Source organism: Triturus cristatus, chromosome 1_2, assembly GCF_964204655.1.
Source record: "Triturus cristatus chromosome 1_2, aTriCri1.1, whole genome shotgun sequence".
Classification (NCBI taxonomy): domain Eukaryota; kingdom Metazoa; phylum Chordata; class Amphibia; order Caudata; family Salamandridae; genus Triturus; species Triturus cristatus.
Genome location: NC_140580.1, coordinates 744,352,631 through 744,379,153, shown reverse-complemented (window position 1 = coordinate 744,379,153; position 26,523 = coordinate 744,352,631). Strand labels below are relative to the sequence as shown.

The 26,523-nt window shown below is 40.1% G+C and overlaps 1 protein-coding gene across 1 annotated transcript in view; it reads right to left on the bottom strand.

Moving 5' to 3' along the window:
• Positions 1-26,523, bottom strand: part of LOC146867929 (protein Wnt-4) — a 193,151-nt gene that overhangs the window by 74,869 nt on the left and 91,759 nt on the right. The window contains exon 2 of the mRNA XM_085608653.1: positions 12,708-12,943. Coding sequence (XP_085464779.1) covers positions 12,708-12,943 — 236 coding nt within the window. The remainder of the gene's footprint in view (positions 1-12,707; positions 12,944-26,523) is intronic.

The window sequence follows — 26,523 nt, the reverse complement described above, 5'->3', positions numbered from 1 at the left end:
CAGGACATAAGTATGAGGGTCACATTGAATCAGTAAGAGGAGAAATCTAAAGACACTCAAAGAATGCATCTTTCAGACATCTAAACTATGATAAATAACTTAAAGAGTAACAATGGTGCATCCTAAAGAACTATGAGTGTATATCTAAAAGAACTATAAGACTACATATGAATGAACTTTGTTGCTGCACCTGAGAAAACTCTGAGGGACTCATTCTGAGAAACCTTTTAATACAATGGGAAAAGTTAGAATTTACCAGCTCTTTCATATGTAAGGAATCCACGGTATGTCCGAGGATGTTATGTTTTTTACACGGTGAATCCACATTGCCAAAAGCAGGTTACGCATGTGGGTGAAATACCAGGAAGAAATGAATAATAACAAAGGGGATTGGAATCTGAAATCCACATTCCCTGGTAATTCTCATTTCTAAGGGAAGCCTCATGGTTTCACAGATAGTTCCTGGCAACTCTGCCCGCCCCTTGGAGTTATTAATATCCATGGGGAGGTGGAGTTACTGGGAAACTCTGGATCTCTCGAAATGAAGCCTAAAAATACAAGACTGAAAATAAAATAACAACAAGGATGGTGCTTAAAGAGCCATGAGTGCGGTTTTCAAAGAACTGTGTGTGCTTCTGAAAGTACCATGAGGGTGTCATGATTACATGTCCAACACTCATATCATGTACATTTAGAGGAGCGTCTTTAAGTTACTTGCCATACCTACAAGTGTAAGTTGAGATACAGCTGCTTTTACATTTCATATAATTCGTAGAAACGTTCCTCTAAATAAAGGTGGCTAAACATTTATGAGTTTCTGCACTGGGCATACAACATACCGCTATACAGACAACATCAAAGCACACAAATGCTGCTGCCTATAGTTTAAGTATTATTGTTCCTATTGATAACTAGGCATGATCTGAAAAGAGCTTTGAAGGCTGAAATCAGGAACTCTCACATGCCTCCAGAAGTAGAACATTTGGTACAGGGTACTGGGCGTTTAATAGTGCTTGTGAATTAGAGATTTGAGGCACCCATTGTGTTCAGAGGGGCTAGTTCATTTCTGATGGATGGCATGATCCATGGCAGCTTTCAGCTGACCAGCAGATATCAAAGTCAGGATTGGGGTAGGAGCGTACTTTTAAAAGTGCCAACCCGCTAGGCAAATATTGGGAATATAAGTGTTGTTTTATGAAAGACATTACACTGTGGCTGCCTAATCTCTACTTAATTAATAAAAGGACGATATGATTGAGATACACAATCAGAATATGAATGCTTCAATAGCGCACCCTCTCAGTAAATATAATTGAGTCCGTACATAGCGTGTTAATTTAGAAAAGTAGGTTTGGTAATCTTGGGAGTAATGATTACCACACTAGCCTTGATGAATTCTATCTTGTCTTTGAAGCACAACTCATCAGGCATTCTGTAAATAGGTAGTATTCCATGTCCAGTTGGCTCATTAGCTAAGTGAGTGCTGGACACCCTCTAAGTCTTGCAGTGCTATAACATATGCAGAACGAAATGGACCACAATTCTGTTAGAACGAATTGTGCAAATTCATAAAATAATACTTATGAGGAAAACTGTGCTAGTGAGCAAGTCTTAGATGTCTCAGGGCTACTTTCAAACCATTCTTTCATTGCATGTCCCAGATCCGTAACTGAGAGCCCTGTCTCAACAATATTGTAAACAATCAAGTACATATGTTTTTCAAAGATGATGCAATGGCATAAGCAGCTAAACAAGTGAATCCTCATATCCACAAAGGTTTCCTCTTTTCACGAAATGTCTACACATGGCATGGAAGTTTATAGAAACTACTCTCACTGTTGACCTGATGTACTAATACCCATTTTCAAACCAGGATGTGTAACTTGCATGTAAACTGGTTTGCATATCGGTGTGCAAATTGCGATACAACAAATGTACTAATAGGTCACACTGTAAATTGTCTTTCGTCTAGGGCTCACAAAACCACATACCTAATGAATATTAATAAGGCGGTCACAATTTACAAACCCCTGTGATTGGGTGTGAATGCAGGGATGGAGGCGCACAAGAGGCAGCAGACTCCCCTCCATGCAATGGCATTTCTAAATGGATTTTTAAAAAAGCTCATGACCTTTAAAGAAGAAGGTGCCACTTTAAAAGAATATGTTTCCCACCTGGAAAAATACTGGGGGATCTTACAGAGGGGAGTGATCCTCTGGACCTCTAAGACCATCTGTTTGACTCCTGAACCAGTTTCCACCCTAGCTCGGAGACTGGTACTTGATCAATGGTTTGTAAGCACAGCTTTGGTCACAAACCATTGATACTCACATTTGCAACTCATAAAACGGTGGGGCTATCCCTTTCATGCCTTCTTATCTATGAAAGGTGGCAACAGGCCTGTTAAGTGTCATAAAGACTTTTCCTACTCATAAAATGATTTTTGTACATTTAAAAAGCTTTCTTCTGGGGTAATTAATTCTTTGATTTTGTGAATTATATGGTTTGCGACTGCAAAAGAGCTTTGCACACTGGGCCTCAGGGTGAGAAGAACTGAAAAGACTATGATCAATGAGAAAACTACAACAAGAATATTGGAGTGGTACTGAAAACGATGAGGTTTGTAAGGGAGCTATTGAAATATCAGCAAGGGCATCTACCAAGCTACAGTCTGCCTCTGTAGGAAGAGCGACGGAGTACCTGTAAGAAGTATTGGTGGGCCCTGCAAGGGCTTCTCAAGTGCTTCTAATGAACTATTCTGCTGCTTGTAAAAAAACATTAAAGTTGTATTTAAAAGACTTTTTTTCAGAATAGTTGAAAATAATTATCAGTGGGTATGTGAAAAATCACAAACAGTGTTTTAGGCGTAAGAACAATGAAGGCTTATCTGAAAGAATATACAAATTTATCAAATACCACTAAGTACACTAGCACCTCTGTTACTGCTATAAATGTGTATCCATAGAAATAAGGAGCAGCAATAAAGGGGTGTTCTTGAGGGGAATAGCAAACAGTTAGTAAGAAGAATACATGATGGTTACTACACAGTGTATGATTGTATCAACCCTAGCCAAGGTGGGAGGAGTCACTACTAGGTCACATCAAGGATGCATATATTTTTCTTGCCATGAAAAAGGAATACAAAACAACATTATAGAAATAAAGAGACATAAAATATGGAATTGACTGCTGAATGTATTTGTATGATATTTCACCATACCGATGATAATACAAAAAAACCTGTAATGCGTTACAGGTAGTTTCAACCATTCTAACCATTTGGGGCAAAAGTGCTAACTGGGCAGCAGGAACTAAAGTGTAAATATGCTCCTCATCCTAGTAGAACATGTTGGAATGTTAAATAAAAGTGAAACAATTTTTGCAAGGAGTAATTTAAATGACCAAAGAAAATAAACTAAATACATCACCCGCTACAGTATCTTTTTTGCAAAGTGCTTATTGTCCCTAAAACTCGAGGCAAATAATTTATATCTGAAAGTATCATTACTACACTTCACATGCTGGAAAAAGTTGAAATATCACTATATGTATTGGTGAGTGGCGTAAAGCAATATTTGTCACTTCCGTCAGAAGTCTTTAAAGTATTTAAAGAACTATTTTCTTCAAAATAAGCATCTGCCTCATCTACCTCTTATCATCGCCTCCCTTGCTCAGTTAGAGTGCCTCTCACAACATCATATGCTACTTTGCTTAACTGAGCAGATGTACAACTCTGTGTCATTCATGCAGCCATTTTTCTATACAGCAATCAGCACAGATGTGCTTTTGCTAATGTACTACACAGTTTAAATTGTAAACCTACTACTGTTTCTATATTCCAGCTCCTTACTTTAGATAGTTTATTGATGCATGTATTCAATGTTCACATTCTGCCTTTTACAAATCAGGTTCAAAAACCTCTACAATCATTCTCAAATGTGTCGAAAAAATGAATGGAAATCATGTTAGTAGTACTGAACTCTTTCCAAGACTTTTTGCATGGTAGTAACTAGCATTGTGCACTTATGGGAATCAATGTTTGAAGTGAACTATTTAAGACGGAGGCTGCAGAACTTTTCCTGACACTTTGCTTTATCATTGCAGAGACCATCTTAGTGTGCCGGAGTATGTTTGCTGTTCTTAGCGTGCTCCTGGGCACCATTTTAGTGTGAATAGGCTAGTGTGTCGTACACATGCTATAAATTCATCACTGAATTAGATTTTGACATATAGATAAATATGATGAATTGAAAACTACTGCAGGATTCTGTTATTACTTTTCCTCAGGCTTAAAAACATTTTGGGTTACCATCTGGTTTTCGACACAGATTCATGCTTTTACAGGATTCGATTTCTCAGGTGTATACTCACTTCAAGTCACTTTCCTCTCCTAATGATACATCGCCTAAACCTCTGGCTGATCTTTTACATGCTCACCCTAAGGCTTCCAATATATACAATCACTTATTTAGTATATCCAATGTCAGACCTAAGTCTAGTACTGAATTAGCATGGGAAAAAGATCTTGGTATCACTCTGCTTATATCTACTTGGAAACAGATTTGGATTAAAATCAAAAAGTCCCCTTGTGCAGCCAACGCTACACAATCAGTTTTCTACTTATACAATAGACTTTTCATGACACCGAAATTCCTTTATAAAATTAACCCAGCTCTCCAGGACACTTGTTGGACGTGTTCAGCACAGTCAGCTTATTTGATACTTTTATTATTCATTTTTCCCTCTGTTGCTGCTTTTCAGTCACAAGTCTGGTGACAAATTAATTTCATTTTTCACTCCATTGCCCCATATTCTGTGTTAAACATGTTTTTGGGCAGTGTCTGTGATGTTTGGACAAGTGCTTCTTTTAATATAAGAAAATTGGACCTCTTATTGACAATTGCTTTACAGCAAACCACTCGTAATTGAAGAATTGTATACAATTATCAGTCAAAGCGTGGTGGTATGCAGTTTATCACAACCACCGTTTAGACTCTGCGTATGTGCAACCCTTATTTCTTGCTTCAATGCGTGAGGACTTATGGTCACCTGTTACACAATTCCTTGACGACTCTTCAAAAGCGCCTTTTGCTCCTTTACCTGACATTCAAGAAGTGCAACCTCCTTGACTTCGTATTGCATTATTTAATCTATTATTTAGTATCCTTTATAATTTATTTCTAGGTTTATTTTGTCCTTTTCTTCACACATAATTTTTTACTTGTGTCCCCTTTCCTTTTTTTCTTCCTCTATCTGTATTTGATTAGTTGTGTTGTAATACTGCTTTTATCTTAATGAACGTACCATTAAAACTTGAATTGAAAACTACTATACTTACAATTTCAAACTGCAAGACTTTGAAAATATAACATTTTTTTTTTTTTTGTCCTCATATTACGTGCTTAGCTCCAATCTATCAAAACCAAAGGACCGCCACAGAGCAAAGGAAAGAGTGGTCGAGTGCAGTGCTGTCTCAGCTTATAGCTGGTAGGAGAAAGTTCATTCGGGAGGGAAGAAGACCGGTTCCCCACAGCAACAATCGCAACAGCCAAACATGATTTTGCTTAGGGAAGTGCCTCCGGAGATAGTGCCCAAGTTATCGAGACCCCCATAGCTCCAAGACTGTTGGTCATGGCAGCGAGGATAAGCAATGTACGTGTTAATCATAGGACCTGGGAAAAAAAAAAAAAAAAAAAAAAAAAACAGGTTTATCGCTGCTATCCGAGCATTGCCCAAAAAGCTCTCCTATTGGGGTTTCCTGCTCTGGCGAGATCGAGTTTGGAAATTTGAAGAAGTGAAACTCGCCATTCATGCTCTGTAGGTGGTTGAGCATCTTTCCAATGCCTACATATCTCCCTACGCGCCGCTAAAATGGAGTAGAATGTTAGATTGGTTGCGGCATTGCGGATTTTACTCTTGAGACCAAATATAACAAGAGCTAGGTCTATGGAGATACGTTCACCCAGAAATTGTGAAAGCTTATTACTAATGGCTTCCCAAAAAGCGGATAAATTTGGACAATCATAAAACATATGAGTGTCTGATGCTGCAGTTAACCCGCATCTTGGGCATAAGACTGGGCCTGTTAAAGAAAACTTAGTCAACCTCTGAGGGGAATAGTATGCCCTATGTATAGTGAATAAGTGGTTTCTACGAAGCCATGCCGGTTTAACTAGGTCCCAAAGCATTGAGCAAGAGGCTATCCAAAGTTCTTCAACATCTACGCCTGGCATTAGTTCAGCCCATAGTGACGTCGGTAGATGAAAGTTAGCATCTATTTCATCGATTATTTTGTTATACCAACATGAAATTTCTTTCTTTGCGGCGGGGCTTTCCATGAGGCAAGTTACCAAGTCACTATTGCCACCTATAGGCAGCTTACTAATCCGTGCTGGCTGCTCTTTATATGACTGTGACCAGCTGGAGATCTGAATATATTTAAATCTCGAGAAACTTGTGCCTACTTTGTTTGTTAAATAGTCCCATGGAAGTAATGTCCCATCCATAAACAGGTCATCCCACCTATTTATACCTGCCTCTATTAGCGGGTTAGTCAGGGCATCTGTTGTCCATGCGGGAGGGACGGGTAGATCCCATATGGGAGCCCTCCCAGAATAGTATCCAACATTTATCGCATGCCTCACTTTATACCAAGTAGATGCAATCCCTTGTAAAACTTTCAATTTTATTTTCTTGAAGAATTTGGGGTCACCAAATTTAAACAAGAATGCAGATTGGTCTACTCCTTCACATTCAAGTAATGTAGAAAAAAGAAGGCCCAGCCCTGTTAAAGTAGGGGTTTTAAGTAGCATACGTGTGTGCGTGAGCTGAAAAGCCCATGCATAAATTTGGAGATCTGGGCCAGCCAACCCTCCCTTCTCCCTCCGTCGCCTGATTTTTTTCCACGAAATTCTTGGGCTCTTACTATTCCAGATAAAGCTGGTTATCGCGCTCTGTAGCTTTACAATCAATTTTGAGTCAAAAAAAAGTGGAATAGAGTTAAACAAAAAAGAGACTTTAGGTAAGATACTCATCTTCACTAAGTTAACCTTTCCCAAAACAGTGAGAGGAAGATGTGACCAGTCTCTCATATGTTTCCGGCACTCTGCAGCTATTTTGTTGAAGTTAAGTGAAGCAATCAAATTAATGTCTTTAACTATATTGATCCCCAGATATCGAAGTTGGGTTTTAGATGTGCCATTGTTGCCAATTGAGTTACTATTCCAGGACATTGACTCTGTCTTTTGGGCATTAATCTCATACCCAGAAACTTTACCGAATTTTAGAGCCTGGTCAATTATCTCTGGGTATGCTTCATCATAATTCGTTGTAAAAATCATAATATCATCTGCATAAAGTGCCACCTTTTTATCCCAACCACCAAAAATAAAAGGTTTAATCAGTATACTGTCTCTTAAGATTTGGGCAAAGGGTTCTATATAGACATCGAAAAGAAGGGGTGACAGGGGACAGCCCTGCCTAGTTCCCCTCGTGACCCTGAAGGTCTCAGTCAAACCCCCGTTTATCAAAAGTGAGGCAGATGGGCACCTATATAACAAATTCAACGTTCTCAAAAATCTGTCCCCCACATTGAACTTCCTCAAGGCCTCCGACAGGTACAACCAGTTCACCCTGTCGAAGGCCTTTGTTGCATCCAACGTGAGGACATCCAGAGGGATAGCCTCCTTTATGGCGATGTCTATAGAGCCTAGTAATTCATACGTGAGCTCACAAAGCTGTCTCCCCTTAATAAACCCTTTTTGGTTATGTGCTATAATGTCTGGCGCCACCCGACCCAACCGTTTGGCCAGTATGGTGGCAAAGATTTTATAGTCGGCATTTAATATAGAAATAGGCCGATATGAGCCGCAGTCTGTGGGGGGTTTGCCGGGCTTCAAAATAAGGGTTATAGAGGCATTGTCCCATGATTCAGGTGGTATTTCGCCATGTCTTAGTATTTGGTTAAAAAGAATCACTAAGATTGGAGAGACCTGAGTGATAAGCTTTTTATATATTTCACTTGGCAAACCGTCAGTGCCTGTAGCCTTTCCTCCCTTTGCTCTCCTTATTGCCTCTTCTACCTCTATAATAGTTATCTCCTCGTCCAAAGAGTGGTTCTGTTCTGGTGTTAGAGATGGTAGAGAGATACCTTCTAGCCAACTCAAGATGTCATTCTGGGTAACGTGTAAGTCATCTTTATAGATGGATTGAAAGAAATTTCTAAAAACTACTCTAATTTCATCATCCCTTGAAAAGGTGCCCTCCGTGGATGTAACAGACGATATGTTGTTTCGAACCCGGTCTGATTTAATTTTCCAGGCAAGCAATTTCCCTGCTCCCTCCCCGTATTGGAAATGCGAAAGCTTACTTGCCTCCCATCTCTGAAGGACACGTTTCTCTAGAACTGCGGATAATGAGTGCTTCAGCCTGTCCAACTCAGCGTGTTTTCCGGCGAGGTCGTTGTCATTGTCAATTACTCCTGTATTATCTATATCGGCCTGTACTAATAAGATATTGTTTTCAATAAGGGTTACTTCCTCTGCATATTGTCTTCTTCTATAGGCCACTTTGTTTTTAATAAGACCTCTCAATGTACATTTAAATGCATCCCATAAAATTCCTATTGGGGTTGTACCGATATTGGTGTTAAAAAAGTGGCGGGTTTCTGACTGTAGAAATTCGATATCCTCTGTTGTTCTGAGTAAAGACCTATCAAAGGACCACATTCTTATTAGAGGTGGCGTGTCCAACTTTAATTCTAACACTATTGCAGAGTGGTCAGAAAGATGCATTGGATTATAGTATATTGAAGTAATATTATCAGCCAGAACTCTACTAGTGAGAATAAAATCTATTCTTGATTTGTGTCTATACTTCGAGTTCCTGAATGAAAAATCCTGCCTTAGACCCTCCCTAAACCGCCAAATGTCGATAAAATCGTACTGGTTCATTAAGCCTACTAAGCAAGATCTAGATTTAGAGGTGGTTTTTTGTCTGCTGTTAGGGGATTTGTCAAGAAGAGGATTTAAAGTGATGTTAAAATCCCCAGCTATAATCACCGGGTCTGGGAAATTTAGCAAATGATTGAAAAGGGTTTTCAATACAGAGGGGTCATCGATATTTGGACCATAATAGCCCACTAATGTTACCTTTGCTTCTCCCAACTCTACTGCTGCAATGACCCAACGCCCTCCAGGATCCACTTTCTGTTGTTTTATCTTAAACCTTACTGATTTTTTGAAGAAGATTGAGACCCCCCGTATGTTAGACCCTTGTGTTGTGGAAATAGAAGATTCTATCCATCTATTCCTTTGGACCAACTCGTGTATCTCACTTTCTGTTAGGTGTGTCTCCTGGAGGATAATGATCCCCGCATCCGTATCACGGAGATATTGCATAATTTTATTCGCTCGGGGCTTGGTGCGGAGACCATTAACATTCCAGGATAGTAAATTAAGTCTACTCATTGTGTTGTAGCTTTAGGTTACTCGGTAAGACTAACTGTAGACCTAATGAAGTATATGGCTGTCTGTATAGATTCATGTTATCTGAGATAAGATGAGTATAAAAACTTATAACTACAAACTTAATTAAACGCAAAGATTGGAGCTCTTTTATGAAAGTGTGCTTATGCCCCACCACCCCCCCACGCCCAACCCTCCCCCCCTGGGAAAACCCTGTGCTCACCACCCGGAAGAGTTTCCGGAAGTAAGTGCCCCTAGCTCTTCCCCGTCTCGACCCTGTGTGCCTCTACTATATTTAGTGTGAACTCGCCATTAAATATTCACACATATTATAGGCAAGTACTATTCTTATGTGTGTTTATTTATTTTGTGTGTTTTCCCCCCCCCTTTTTTTATTTTTTTATTCTTATTCTTTTTATATCCTTCATTCCTTTTTTTTTTTTTTTTTTTTATTCCCTTATCCTTTATGTTTTTTTTTTTTTTTTTTTATATTTTACCATTTTTTTTTTTCCTCTTTCCTTTTCTTTTTCTCTTTCTTTTTCCTTTCCCGTTTTTTCCTAATAGTTCAATATTTAGTAGCGTTCAGGTTTTTTAACAAGACTTTTTTTTTTTTTTGCGCACAGGCATTAGGAACTTAACTGATGGTGCTAAAATTATACGGTTTCAACTCCATTAACTTAATGTAAGTAATGTAAGTGTATTTATGTAGTTATGTAGTTATGTGATCCTTTTTTTTTCCCCTTTATATTTTGGGGGGGGATTTCTCCATATATGAAGATTATGACCTCAATGCATAATGTCACACTCTTTGTTTCTTATTGCCAAGAGACATTAGGAGATCATCTGCAGCTTGCACTGATCTGATGTTGTGCATTTTGTTGTCTATCATGATTTTAAGAGAAGCAGGAAAGCCCATCTGTACTGTTGCGCCTAACTTGCGGAAAGCGTCCATCCTTCGCCCTAGCTCCCATTGTTTATCCAAGGTGAAGCGGGACAGATCAGAGCGGATCTGGAAGTTATATCCCTTGTATGTCTGTGACTTGAGCTTAAGTCCCTGGTTCAAAATTTGTTCTTTTAAAGAATAGGTATGGAAATTAATGAGAATTTTCCTGGGCTTGGCCCGCTGCATGTTACGTCTGAAGGGGTCTCTATGTATACGCTGAATATCCGCTGCTAACTCCTCAGTAGATTGAGAAATATTTAGTGTTTCTTTTAGAAAGGTAGTTATATAACTCTTGATATCAGCACCTTCGCTCCCCTCAGGAATATTCAAAATGCGTACATTACTCCGCCTTGCGTTGTTTTCCAAAGTCTCCATTCTTTCGGAGAGGGCTTGTTCTTCTTTTCTAAGCTTTACAATATCTTCCGTGGTGCCTTCAGCTCTCATTGATATTTGGCCCACTGTCTCTTCTAAAGCTTGAGTTCTTAGCGTCAGGTTGCCTAGTCTCTCATCAAGAGATTCACAAAAAGTTCTTATCTCTCTCTGGTTAGAGGCTGACTCAGCAAATCCTTGTTTAATCTCTGCAGATAAGGCTGCAAACATTGCTTGTACCGAGGCTACAGAAATAGTCTCTGTGCCTGTAACAACCACTTCACTTAATTCTTGGGACACGCCCAAAGAAGTTTCATCAAATAATCTAGCCTCGTAGTTGTCTTCAATGTGATTGATAGAGCTCTCAGCTAAGTCATTTCTACCAACTACTGAGGAGTTCGGTAATAATACTCCATCTACTGCCATCGCATTTTCATTTTCTGTTGCGCCTTGTTCCGCTATATTTTTCAGATCTGAGCTCTCTGCCACAAACTCCACCAAAGGAGTCTCTTCTACTTGTGTAGTATGGGATGGATCCGCGCAGGGAACTTGATTTTCAACTAAAGTGGTTAATGTCTTAGGTAACACATCCAACTCTTTGTTTTCCATAGTCTTGAATCCTGATTTAGAAGTATTACTACTGGACTGGGTTTGCTCTCTCCCAAGGCTCAAGATCTGAGGAATCACTTTAAAATATGAGCGCAGAGAGGGGGTCACTCTGGGGATGGTAGCGGTTAAGGGTTTAGCTTTGGCGCGTTTTCTCCCCCTTTTTGCTTTAACCTCCACTGAGAGATAAGAGGATGTTTCTTCGTTCAATTGATCTAATTTTGAACTTTCCCCTGTTTCAGAAACCTCCTTATCCACCTCCTCGGCAACAACTTGCAATGTACTCTTTCCTCTCTTTCTGCGAGGTGCTGCTGCTCCCACTAAGTCCTTTGATGCCCCCTTCCCTCTGAGTTTCCTAACGGGCTCCACAGGCTCAACAGCACTCATGTATGCCTGATTTTGGCAGTGGAAAGCGTAATAAACCTTGCTACCAGACCATTCATTCACTCGTACTTTACTTACTTCAACCGATCTGGAGACTTTAAAAAAGGTAGAATCCTCATGTAGTTTGAAATCAGGTGTGGCATGGGGAACGGTATTCAGATTGCAGAGAGCTCCGTTAGAGGAATCAACACCGAGGAGACTTTGGAAGCGTCCCCCTTTATGCAGCTGGGCAGCGAGCTGCCTCCCCGGATACAATGCAGGCGGAGATTCGTTGAGCTTATTCAAGTAGCGCTGAGCTCCGTTAGAGAAGCCGACGCCGTAGAGACTTTGGAAGCGTCTCCCTCTACGCAGCTCGGCAGCGGCTAGCCTCCACGGATACAATGCAAGTGAGAAAACACTGAGAGTAGGGCGTTCCCTTCCTTGCTCGCTGCTGAGGTTACTGAGGCAGCCGCGCCCTGCTTCCAGACCGCAGCTCCGGATCACAGCAAACCGGCACATCAAGTGGCACATCAAGTGGCAAATTAAACGAAAAAGACACGATCCTGAATTACACGATTGAGAGGCCAAAACCCGTAAGATTAGACTGCTGGCGAGTCAGATTCCTCCGGTTAATGACAAGGCATCTACGGGGTTAGACGGAGCGGAGCACTGCCGCAGTCAGCCGACTGCCGCCATGTTTTCCCCCAACAAAACCGAAAATATAACATTATAAGCCATCAATACATAATCATAAGAACACTGGAGAAGAAATTGAACAGTTGGCAAATGTACTGTTTTAGGTTAACATCTATGTTTCAGATAGATAATCAGATTTTCAAAGGCCAGGATACTATAAGAGGTTTACGAGATTATCTTCAGGCAGAAACATATTAAACAGACTAAGGAAAACATGGATTTTCTTGTATATGCTGTCATTGTCCCATCAGAATGCTTTTACCTACCTTGTGTTACCACCTTGCCAAAGACCGGAAGAGTATCTAATGTGGAGCAGTTCCATCGCCGGTTCCTGAACTGGTACTGACACTCCTCAATCGATAACTGCGCTCCTCGCCGCACTGAGTCCATTACCTCTAGGTTTCTTTTACACATCTGCACTTGCCGCTGTATTAACCCCTTAAGCTTCTCACAGGTTTCTTCTTCGGAAATACTGCCCACAGATGACAGCTTTGCTAGGTATCTGCCAGAAAGAAAATTGTGATGGGTTACTTTAATTTATCCACTTTGAGGCCTATACTGAATGACACTGAAAGATTGTCCTGATTGATATCTGCCGTTTTAATATTACCACCACTACAGAACTATGATGCAGGTCTGATAAACCAGTTAGAAATAATTTGGTAATTCCTTCAAGGTTACAGAAATTAAAGAAGGTCCAGTTTAATATTTTATCAATATAATTTTTGCACTGTGCTATGGGAACGCAAAACAAAAATAGTGAATACAACACCTCAGATAAGGCTTGCCATCATGATCCTCCTTACTCAATACACAGATGCAAAGGTGTTCTGGACCGAACCCTGAGAATCCAGAGAAATTACCAGGAGAATCTGTAATTCTCGATCCAATCCTCCAGGTATTTCCTTATTGTCCCCAACCAATTCTCCTAGAGTTTGAAATTGAAATTTATGGTTTAAATATGAGATATCCACTGTAGTTGTCAGCTGCAACATGCATTGTCATAGGCTGCTATGGTAGAGAAGCTAGAAGATGTACCGTGATTTAGAAGAATATATGTTTTCTTTCTCATGTAAAACAAACTTATAAACCGAAAACTCTAAATTTTAAAATAGCAGAACTCTTTAGTCCCCTTACCCTCCTAGCAGCGATCACTCATAGAAGCCTCATACTGCCTGGCCATAAATATAGCCTATTGGACAAACAGAGTTAGAGTATCTAGTACTTGAGTACATCCTGACATTCTACTGATCTGAGAAAGATGTGCATCTCTATACGTAATGAAGTCATAGATCCTAGTGCTCAGGCTCTGAAGACAACTGGCAGGAGATAGACACCCAAAGTTAAAATTCAAGAGCTTCACTGTCACAGGTCCATTAAGGTGGTTGAACACAAATTATAAGGGTGAGCACTATTAAAACGTTCCACTAAAATTAGAGTGGAATGTCCTGATAAAACCAGGAGATGAAATACAGTATCTAAGCTACGGGCAACTTCCCAATCCTCATGATGCCCCTACGATTATCAAAACCCACAGTCCGAGTTGGACAGTTAAAGGTCCACTATAACTATCAGTTAACTTACTGAAGCTTGGGGCAGTAGGAGCAGAGAGAAGTGCACTTTGGAATGTGTATTTATTAATTTAGTGCTTGTGTAGTATAGCTCTACATGTTACATTTCAGTAGTGGTTCGTTTGTAAAAAATAAAAAGTGCAGGGTCCCAAAATATATCTTAGGAGCCTGTAGCCACTGCTGCCGAATGTGGGGGCTACTGAATACTAAGGCTGCCTAGTCTTGATTCCAGACCATGCTTTCTTCTTTCACCATCTTGCACTTCCATCCACTTAAGCACCCTCTTATTGGTTATATTTCATCCCTGCTATCTCCCCTTTATCAATCTTTTCCTTCTTTTTCCCTTTTCCTACTGTCAAGCTCTTGTTCTGGGTCAAAGTCTCCTAATGAAACATAAGTCCCACTCAACAAAAATGAGCATACGTGCCCACCGCCTGCAGGTGCTGTCACACATGGAGAATTGCCTTTCGATTACTTCTGACCTCTACTAAATGCCCTAATAAATGCCACATATTTGGAACTTCAGTCTTTTTTCAGAAGCTCAAGGTTCTCACAAAATGGGCGTTGAACCGTAATGGGTTCAGATGTTTAAGTCACATGCTGTTCACACAGTACTCATTGACATATGTTCAATATGCAACCTTTACTTCTGAATTATCAGCATTTATAGTATTTATTATAACATGATCTCTCAATGTCACAAAACAGCCTACATTATTATAAAGATTCTAGCCCAAGGATGTTCACAGACAAAACAAGAGGCATCAGTAAACACTACTCACTTCTCCAGTCTCAGTCCATGTCATTCCATTCATGGTTCACTTTGTCTGCCTCTCAGAAATGTATAGTAAAAGCTCAATTCATTTTTCAAAATGCAAGTTAATTTGCAAACTCAGACCTACATTCGAGGTTTAAGCTTATATGTACCATGTTACCCTTTTTACCACTGTAAATTAACAACAATCTACAAAACATAGGTAAGAAATTGAGTAATTACTTAGTCAACCATTATGGAAGTCCTTTAGGCCTCACAAAAGGTATGGAAAGCTCTTTGCAAATACCAATACGCCACCACATGCTTTGGAGTGCCATCCCAAGGCACGCAGTAATGATGCATATTATTGCTCCTACATCTCCAGTTAATAGGATCAGTATGAAAAAAGTGATACATACTGGCTGGGTGTTAATGTTTGATGGGTGTCTTAATTTTAAAAATATGTCAGCCAACCTTTATAGAGCTATTTAATGTAATGTTACTGACTTATTACAGTTAAACTAAAAACTGAATGGTTACTACATGTGGAACACAGCTCTAAAGAAGCAATACATAGGTCACAACTAAGTTGATACGAACAGGTGAGTCTGAAGAATTAATATCATGATCTTCCCATGGTAAGATGAGGCAAGACCTAGAAACATCCATCTTTTTAGTCTATACACCTGGAGAGTGGGGTTGCCTAGTCTCAAAGGGTTTGCACAGCCTTTTCATCTGCTGGAGGCTTAGGGAGTATTTTGAGTGGAGGTATCGAGTGATAGTACCAGTCAGATATGGGTTTGTCAGCCATATATCCTTGAAATGTATATGGGCCACAAAAGGTAACCAGTGAGGTATCTGCAAGAAGGGGGTGGGAGGGTTGCCTTAGTTTACGGTGGTAATTAGGAGCATTTTTAATTATATGCAAGTGGTGTACTTGTGATCTACATGGTTTTCCAGAAGGCTGCAGTGCAGGGTTTTGGCATGGTCTAGTTTGGATGTATTCGTGTGCGCATCACACCATTGCAAAGGTTGAAGTTGGGGTCTGGGACTATTCTGTAGTATTGTTCAAACGTCTGTTACTAATTCCACATGAAAGTTTGTGTTTCGATCATAGAAAAAGTTTATATCGAGGTGGTCTTAAATCAGTTAGACCATTGGCACTTGATGGTTAGGAAAGAGGAGGGTATGAGAATGTAATATCGTTATACCTTCATATGGTAACCAAAATATTGAGGACAAAAAAATCAAGAGGTAAGTATGTATAGATTTTTTCATACTTGACTCCACTTATATGTGCCTTGACGGTAAACATATCTTCAAGGGATGTAGATGTGGTGTTAAGAATAGTAAATCGTACTTCCCTATAAGCACTTACCTTTCAATATTTTGGTCCTCAATATTTTGGCTATGATATGAAAGTTTTACGATATTTCCTCCTCTATGTTCCAGACTACAATCGAAAGAAGAGAGTAGGAATGAAGAGAGGAGTATCAGAATGTCTCAAAGGCCAGGGAGATGGACTTGAGGCTAGCTTAAAGTATACTTATGTTCCCATTGTCTAACACTGTCATTGACGCCTGACTCTGCTGTTATCTCTTTCTTGGGTCCACTTACCTAAGAATATGTCTCTTTACACCGTGAGCAAATACCACACGGTAGGTTACAACACGGATGTTACATCGTCCGCGTTGTTACCACGCATGGCTTTATATCGCAAGTCGTTTCTACAACTTGCACTAGATGGTGCGCTTGATTTAGGAATAGTATAAATTACTATTCCTACTCCAGTTAGCGCAACTGCAGGGAATGTGTTGGATTCCCTGGTATTGCGTACCATCTAGCGCAAGTCGTTGAAACGGCTTGCGATGTAATGCCATGCGTGGTAACAACGCGGACGATGTAACGTCCGCGTTGTAACCTACCCGCGTGTTATTACCCACGTTGAAACCACTGTTTCCCCTTACCTAAGGATAAATTCAGCATGTTAATGCTATAGGTTAAAATATGAAATATTCCAGTCAGACTTTAGTGTTATTTCCTCCCAAATACACATGTGCCTTTTAATGAGCAAGAAAAACATGGGTAGATGTTGGAGTGCCAGACTTGTATTAACCGTGGCATTAGGACCTTTCCGACGACTAAAATAGTTATCTGTGATCGTCTGTTTTTTATTAAGTTTACTCCAGGATGCACACTTGTCTACCCAGAGAGGATAACTCATAAGCTCCTAGATGCTTTAGTTGAAGTTGTTTCTACAACTGAATATTCTTTCAGTATATTCTCTAGCTGAATACCGAAATGCAGGATTTACTATTCCGTCTCTTTGACAAACCTGCAGCAGTAACATCATATATTGGTTCAAAGTATAGTAAACTTCATATAAAGCTGGAAGCAACTTACTCTATACTATACTACCCAGTGTCGTTGTTTCAAGATATGGACATACTCAACTCAATAACACCGCACACGAACCAAAATTTCCATTTTACCTATTCACATTTACAACATGTGCATGGCAGCTAGTGTACATTTCACGGCATTACTATAGCATATGATAATCCACTTGAATACTATGCCACAGTTACAGGCTTATCAATCCAATCAACAGAATTCCTTATAATAAAAATTCACAACCTATCGGGGCCTAGCTACACACTGCCTTTTGTAGTATGTGAAGTAGCGCTACAACAGTACTACTCATGTACTACAAAATGCTAATCATATCCCTATGGTGAAGCAAATTATAATTAGCAATAACAAACACACACAAAAAACTCTAGTGCTCTGCAACACACACACACACAAATGTAGTGCTCTGCATAGGCCATCAACAGCACCTATTTCTTGTGAATGAGACCAGACGGTTTGTGATTTCCCACCCTGTAAAGCCTGACTAAAGTCTTATGCTGACTAAACATAGTAGGTGTTTATTGATCAACATAAAATGATAAGAATTGGTTTTAGGCAACTTAATACTGATTTTATTCAAGTTGAGTCATATACCATTGTGCAATGTTTCCTTAGGAAAGCAGTTGAAATCTGCATCAATCAAAACATTGTCTAATTGCATTGTCCTTCCCAATATAAGGTAAACTTTGAAAACAATAGAAAATGCATGAGCAAGATTGCTAGATCTAGTATTGAATTCTGGACAAAGTTCATGTCTAAGGTAAGGTAAAGTATGGAATATAATAACTAAGCGTTAGTTTAATTAAAAAATACATTAGGTCTCTGTTGCTTACCTATTTATTATTAGCAGCAAGCCACAAATAATACAAAGGCCAGAGGCATAAACATCTTCGAAAAAGTCAGAAGTGTACCCTTGGGTGGACTCTCACGCATTTGCCATATTTTGTCAATCTTTATTAAATTCAGAGAGAACACCATTGTGTGCTCCTGGGGAAGGACCCAGCTTTAATAAATGGTAATTTCCTAGTATGCAAAGGAAGTGCATCACTTGGAAATGACTTAGTGAAGTGGCTTTACTTTGAACCGCATTCTGCTATCACGCCATGCCAGCATAAAGACAGACCACTGCCTTCATAAAGTAATTTGAACGAAACACGTCAGCTACTCCATCCTGTATCAACTGTTGTTACTGTACCAATGACATTTATGAGGATTATAAAAACAGAGAGTGCTCTTCAAGACAACTTGCTTATGTTGTTTATGGATTATTATTTTAAGTTGTATTATTAACACATTGGGTTTAAGGTGCTGCCCAAATTTGACATACAATGTATACCTCTTGATTTAACTAATTTGTAAGGTGGCCGAGGGGGCATTACGGGAAACCCTAAAGCAGTGGGTTCCATAAGGGTTTCAGCACAAGTTACATTATGTCAATGTAGGTCCCCATTTTTGAGGGTCTGGGTCTTTTGATAACATCACACTGTTAGGCTAGAATCTTCATTCCACACTGTTATTCACCCACAGCATGTGGATGGTGAACAATGGAGATAGGTAAATAATCTACAGTTGTGATTTCATGAGAAAATACAGTCTCTCTAACTACAACCTACATGAGGCGGCATCCTCAAAAATCTTTCTACACGTTATAAGATACCATACAACATACTATTTTTCTTTCTGGTCTGTCCCCTTTAAAGTGGGATTAGTCCTTATAAATACATTTTAGAACAGGTTGTCCCTGAATAGATTCATAGTAGATATAAAGATGTGTTTACTATAGTTTTTTACTGTGTAGCAACTGAGATCAGAAGAACAGTCTGTCCCCCAACAATTCCTATCTAATAATATCAATGATGATGATGATAATGCGTTATAGCCTTTAGTCAATGTTCTAACAGATTAAACTATGTGTACAAACTTCAAAATCATCAAATACAGCAATCAACAAAAGATAATAGGTTAGGAGAATGTGGAGAATGTCAGGCTTAGATCAACATATAAAGAAGCACGCTCTGTACACCAACATTTTGAAAATGGCCTACTGGACTAATTGTGGTCTTAATTGTGTTAAAGCTTTGAAAAACGGCAAAGTATCTGAGCAACAAAGAGGCTTTACGAAACTAAGGCACACTACATAACTAAAGAAACACATTTATTGGTAAACAAATAAGAAACTACTTGGCCAAATTGGCAAATGCACTTGGACAATACTGACTAATGTAAATACTGTTTACCATGACAAACCAACTATATACTTATTTTCTATTTAAATGTTCTTTTCTCTTCTATTTCACCGTGACATATTTAATTTTAATTGTTCATTTTATCTTGCTATCCATTGATTATATTACATATAATGTAATTGAAAAACATTGAAAAACAAAGGACTTTACTGAGGGACCATACTGTTTCAGGGATCAAAGGGACAATTCAGTTGTATCCACAACTATAGAGCAATAATTACCCAGGTTTTCCAGATATGCGTTTGTACATTTTTATGAAATTAGTCCCAGTGGGTATCATTTATATAGTTAAGTGAGTCTGTATCTGCTTTTCACATATAAGGCCAGAGTTGTACATCCCTTATTTATTGTGTCACTCAGTTAAATTTGGTAACTCTGTTTCGGAAAAAAGCGTGCTCAAGAGTAATCGTAATTACAGGCAACCTCAAGAATTCTCATTGTCCAGATTTTATTCACTATTTACTTTGAATCCTAGCTTGAAAATCTTCTTATAAGAGAGGTACATTTCCATACATATTCCTTTGATATAAGTGGTAATTAACATTCCAGAATCACAGTAAACAGTTCTATAAACCTTAAATTAGTCAATATGTTTAGACAATTTACCGCTGGTTAGATGTAAAGAAGTAGACAATGGTTTGCACTGGAACATTATTTTGATTTAATTTCAGATTGGAACAATTATACAACCTACTCATGATCAGAGACAAGATACTTGTAATTCTGTACTGTAAAGGCAAAACTCTAAGGGTCCATTTTGATTCTGCAGTAAGTATCAAGCCACATATCAGGATAGTTCATGCAAGTCTACTTAAATCATAGATTTTTGTGAGATCAATCTGCTAAAGAGGGCACAATGTGTATAGCAGGAAACTCCTCACCTGTTGAAAATTTACAAATGTATTCCTACTTGCCCTAAGACTGTACCTGAGGAATTAATCTGCAAACATTGTCATCAGAAATTTGAATTTATCAGATTTTCTATTACTTTCTTCACATGGAGACATTTTTTCGACATGAAGAAATTCCTTCCCATACACTTCCTTAATAAGGTTTGTTGGGACACTTTTGCACATTTATAAACAACTTACATATAGTTATGTTGTATAAGTGTACAAGTGTTTTACGCAATACTGTAGGCACTGGGGAGGTCATATAATTAGTACTGAGAACTCCCAGGATTCTCTCACAAGAAAACCAATTTACCCACACCTCGGGTACACTTCTGACTGCAGATATAGCCACACGTCTTGAGGACTTCCTAATCTTGTAAGTGCTATGGTCACATGGAAATTTCTGCAGATCTATGTTTTATGAGTAGAGATTCTATTTTTTTATTCTATTAGGTGAGCAGCCTAACTACTTAGCATGAAACTTAACTTAAACATAATTAGAGAAGGAGGTGCTGCTTAGGAGAAGGTGAATCGCCAATGTTACCACTGGCAAACCTCTGAGGACTGTTGGGCCTGATTTGGATCTTGGCAGACGGGCTACTCCGTCACAAAAGTGACGGATATCCTGTCCGCCGAAATATAAATCCCATTATATCCTATAGGATTTATATTTCTGCAGGCGGGATATCCGTCACCGTTGTGTTGGAGTAACCAGTCCATCAAGTTCTAAATCAGGCACTTTGGTGCCGATTACGATTCGGTAAAAACCGGGTACGAACCGTCGGTCGGAGCGTTTTCTCTGTCCGACTCGTACCCGGTTGTAAAACTTTACAAACATGGAATTACGAATCGCACGGAAACACCATTTCCGTACGAATCGTAAAAAACACCGACCGACGAAAATATACATACGAATGTGATCCGGGAACGTGACGTCGGGACGCTTTCAGGCAGCGTTTCACGACCCAGGAAGTACGAATCGAACCGACAGCAGTCCGGACGGCAATATTTTCACGGCACCCAAAAAGTGCCGGAAAAGCGAAGTACGGCGCGAAACGACCAGAGTAGGTGGCCCGGTACGCGCCGTACCCCCCCCCAGCTCCCGTACATACGCGCCGACCCCCCCCAGCCCCCGTACGTACGCGCCAACCCCCCCAGCCCCCGTACATACGCGCCGACCCTCCCCCCAGCCCCCGTACGTTCGAGTCGTACCCCCCGTGTATGTACACCCGTGTACGTGTCGTACCCCCGTGTATGTACACCCGTGTACGTGTCGTACCCCCGTGTATGTACACCCGTGTACGTGTCGTACCCCCCGTGTATGTACACCCGTGTACGTGTCGTACCCCCATGTATGTACACCCGTGTACGTGTCGTACCCCCCCGTGTATGTACGGTGCGTACCCCCAGCGCATAGCGCTGGGGGTACGCACCATACATGCACGGGTTGGGGTACGACTCGAACGTACACGGGTGTACATACACGGGGGGGTACGACACATACACGGGTGTACATACACGGGGGGTACGACACGTACACGGGTGTACATACACGGGGGTACGACACATACACGGGTGTACATACACGGGGGTACGACACGTACACGGGTGTACATGCACGGGTGGGGGTACGACTCGAACGTACACGGGTGTACATACACGGGGGGTACGACACGTAAACGGGTGTACATACATGGGGGGTACGACTCGAACGTACGGGGGCTGGGGGGGGTCGGCGCGTACATACGGGGGCCGGGAGGGGGGATTCGACTCGTACATAGGAGGGCTGGGGGGAGTGTTGGGCGCGTATGCGGGCACATGTCTCCATGGTTGCTATGGGAGTTCGGTGCGGACGGTGATTTTTTCCATACGGTTGTAACATCGGACGCACGGGATGGATCGTAATTACGCGGTTGGACTTCACTTTTCACATTTGTACGGTAAATCGTCTGTGGACGTGTCGGACACATTTTCCGACCCGAGGACGTGTGGGGAATAATTCCCAATGCGATTCGTATGGACTTTTTCCCATGCGAATCGTAATTGGCAGTTTGTACGGCACTTGTACGATTCGTACGGTAAAAAGACCGGATACGAGTCGTACGGGGAATTTTTTTACCGGATCGTAATCGGCACCTTTGTTGGAACCCCTATTATAATACAATCCAGACCACTGATTTTTTAATAGAAATATTCATTTACCGTTTACCGGTATTTTTCATCAGTAACCTTTTTTCAATAAACGGCAACCTTGAGTTTCAACAATAAGGCCATCTTTATGATTTCTTGGTTAATTGTGATATATGCACAGTTTTTCCCTGATATATTTTCAATATTTACCTAGGCATTCGGATTTTGGTGCATTAAGCAACAAAATCCAAATTACTATTACTAGTCACTATTAAAAAGGATAAAAACAATGCTTATCGACTATATTGGTCATTTGGTATCAATTTGTATGATGCTATCAGGATTGTCAATGGGGAAGTTATTTATATTTCTTATACCATTGTATTTTTATATAAATACCGCTGATTGAAGTAGAATCTAAGTTTTTCATAGAAATGCATTAAATTACTGTACTGTTTGCAATGTATATTTTGTTCGTTTTTTTCTTAGAAAATCTCGTATGGTGATGTTTGCATACTTGTCATACCTGTGTAATAAATTTTATTTTTGCGTTTTTCATTATGCCTCAACAATAGTACAAAATGAAGATCTTCTGCACGATTTTATATAATCTGTTCCAAATACTAAACCTAGGGGCAATGTCAGAATTTTGACTTAAAAAGCAGATTTTGCTGCCCTATTAACCAGTATAATCTTGGTACGGTAAAGAGGTGGGCGATCCAACATATTACAAGGCGTGCACAAACTGAGCCCTGAAAACACTTGCCAAGTAAATCATATACAACAAACATCATGTAAAATATGGTAAAGTCTCTAAAAAAAAAATAATAATTTAACACGTGGAAGCTTTTACATTAATAAGTCACATTATAGCACTGTATTGAGGAGTATTTATTAAAAGAAATAGTTTTTAACCATGAACTTAGAACCATTCTTGACCCGCCCCCACTTTGGCGACAGTGCCATTTGTGAACTAAGAGGAAACACAGCTGTCATGTGCACCCTCTATGTGGCACAGACAATAGGTTTTTGTGCAGTCAGAATTCTGAACTCACATTATTTGAAGGTGCTTTCATATGCGATAGTGAAGAAAAAGGAGGATTTGTAGAATAATACATTTGCCTAAGATCATTCAACTTCGTTAAGTGGGGAAGCCATTATTAATTCAGGTTTTCTGGTTTCACTTTGTTCATATCAGCCACTAATTGGGTATCTGGTTGTCTGTCTGCACTTAATTGTCAACTCCGGCGCTTGTAACAGTTTGCGACAAAGTGGCGCTGCCTGGCTCATTTAGAGATGACCACAACAACAGTCATTATTAATTCAATATACATCAGAAATGACTATTACCTGCCGCCCAAGCCATTCTTATAGCTTTGGGGGCCTGGAATTTTCATAATTTTTACACTTGTAGGAGTGTGATGGTTAGTGGTCGTGTTGTTACTATCATTGGCAGCATGGCAGGGGAAATGTGTGGTACAAGCTGCATTGGCCTCCTGATGAGAGACCTGGCACTTATGTTTTTTTTTACAAATTATGCACAGTTACTGCCATAGGCAGATATCCACATTGGACCGCTTGCATGGAATGGGTGGATAACCAGGCCTTTTTCATAAAACTGCTGGGGTGTTTAGCTCTACAACAAAGCACGAGACAGTCTAAAACAAGCATTTGCAATGCAATAGGTCTCGCATTTACGTAAGTTTGAGCTATTGGCACTGTAAATGACAATGCCTTTTTTTATGATTTGCTTTTTAAAACATAAATAAAAGGCATTGCCATTTCCGATGCCAATAGCTTAAACTTGCATAAATGCAACACCTATTGCATTGCAAAGGCTTGTTTGCTAAGCTGCTGGAATTTCCTTCTTCTCCTTCCCTATCAACGCCCCCTTACGCCCTCGTGAAGCAGGCGCCTCTGGGAAACACTACCTCAGGGATCGCACAGGCATTTTCCTTTTCCAAAGTTACAAACGACGAACATGCAGAGTTGGACATTTTTGCATTTAGGTCAGCTACAATTATTACCTTAGGGGAATCCTCCGAATTACTAATGTCACGGATAAACATGAAGATTGAGCTTACTAGATAATCATACATTTTGCCCGGTGGGATATAGATTGTTGTACACACAAGCACGGCATGCTGTTGTCGTGCTCGTGTTTGATGTAGTCTTGAGTGTAAACCTTGCTTCAGGCTCGTGTCCATTTTCATAGAATGTCGTCATCCGCCACATAATGCATTGGAGGTTGGTGTTAACGGTGGGGCACGTGGAGCTTCATTTGTATTGGGGGGTAAGATATATATATATGGTGGTAATGACAGCTGTTGTTATTACTGTCTTGGACTTACCGCTGTCAACACGTCGCGCTGGAAATAAACGTTTGAATGTTTACAATTAACGGACTCTTCCTTATTAGTGACAACCTAGATCCTACATAGAGGTTATCTATCAGAAAACAAGTATTAACATTTTCCACAAGGGAGCAGCAGTCTCTAGTCATTAAATCAGTGTCCGTTCTGTTGGAAACCTCTGTACTATTTGGAAAGATGTTCCCGCACTACTGAATACGCTAAAATGCCAAAGGACATGAGATTGTCATTTTATATAAACCACAAATAATAAATCAAGCAGTGCAATTTGACAATGCACTACGTTAATGCGTGAATTAAAGACTTAATATAAAAATAAAAACAAATACAGTATAATGTGTTCTCAGAGTGTGTAATATATTTAGGAGTCCATAGTTGTGTGTTCGTTTTGTACTTCAAACATTATTAAATCAAATTATAAAGGGTTTTTGTTTAGCTTCACATCCAACCACTTTGTGGCGATATGGTGCTGTGAATTCCAAGTGTGAACCAAAATTAAAGCGTGTGAGAGACAGCAAGAGAAGGAAAAATATAGGAAAACACAAAGTCAAAGAGGGACATGGAGCGATGGTGAGAGACAGCGAGTGAGATAGACAGCAAGAGAAGGAAAAATACAGGAAGAGATAGACAAAGTCAGAACAAGAACAAGCGGCGCGAAACTGAAAGTGATCGCAATCGCGATAAAACATCAAAGCGGCCGAGCGGACGCGAAAGTGAAAGACTACGAGTGCTTTCAGGCTGCCAAATGGTGCGCGCGCCCGGCACACATGCACAGTAGTTGGCGGCCTGAAAGCACTCGTTTGCATTTCCAAAAGTGCTTACTATAAGTCTCGCCAGAGCAGCGCTAAAGCACTGTCTCAGGCGAGACCTAAAAATGCACGTGGGTGTTGTGTGCCTTCTGTCACCAAACAAGTTTGAAGCTGACGCCACAAAAAGAAGTCTGTGCGTAGGCAGGCACACACCCTCTTAGTTCTAACAACTGTGACAGGTTTCCTAATTTAGAAAGGTATTTCAAGTAATAGTTAAAAAATAGTTAAAATGTGCACACCAGAGGGTAGGAATTGTGAACGTCGAAGGAAAGAACAGTAAAAAAAGAGGCGCTCAAAGTTTCTTAAAGTTTACAAATGTTTACAGGTGGCTACAATTAACTTAAATAGGTTTGGGATGCTCGTTAATGTTTTAATCAGGACCATGCAGTGGTCAATATGTTTTTATGAGACTTTGTGCTTGCAACCGCCATACTTAGGATTATGTAATTATGAGACATCATGTACAGTCCGCAGGAGGTACTGGCTGAGCTTGTCAGAAGGCTTTGTGTGTTCTGGACCACAAACCATGTGGGGCCCGACAAAAATTATCTTCAAACAGAAACAATGTGAGGAGAAACATGTGGTGGTCACTCCATTAAGCTGGCACCCTCTAGCGGCCACTGCCATTAACTGCCTTATTGGAATATATCACAAAAGCAGGCAAAGTCTAATTTTTGCTGTACAAATATATTTACAGTGGGGAGCCCTGAAAAGAATGGGGCCTCAGACAAACAGCCCCGGCTCCACTCCGCTTGTGGCCGCCCTGATTCTGGCATGTGGCCTTTGAACAGAACAGGACAAACCAGTTCCCCAGGCTGGCTAATGCTGAGAAGCATATCATCAAAGGCATGACAAATACCAACGTTTTACTAACTGTGATTTGTTTGCGTCTTTA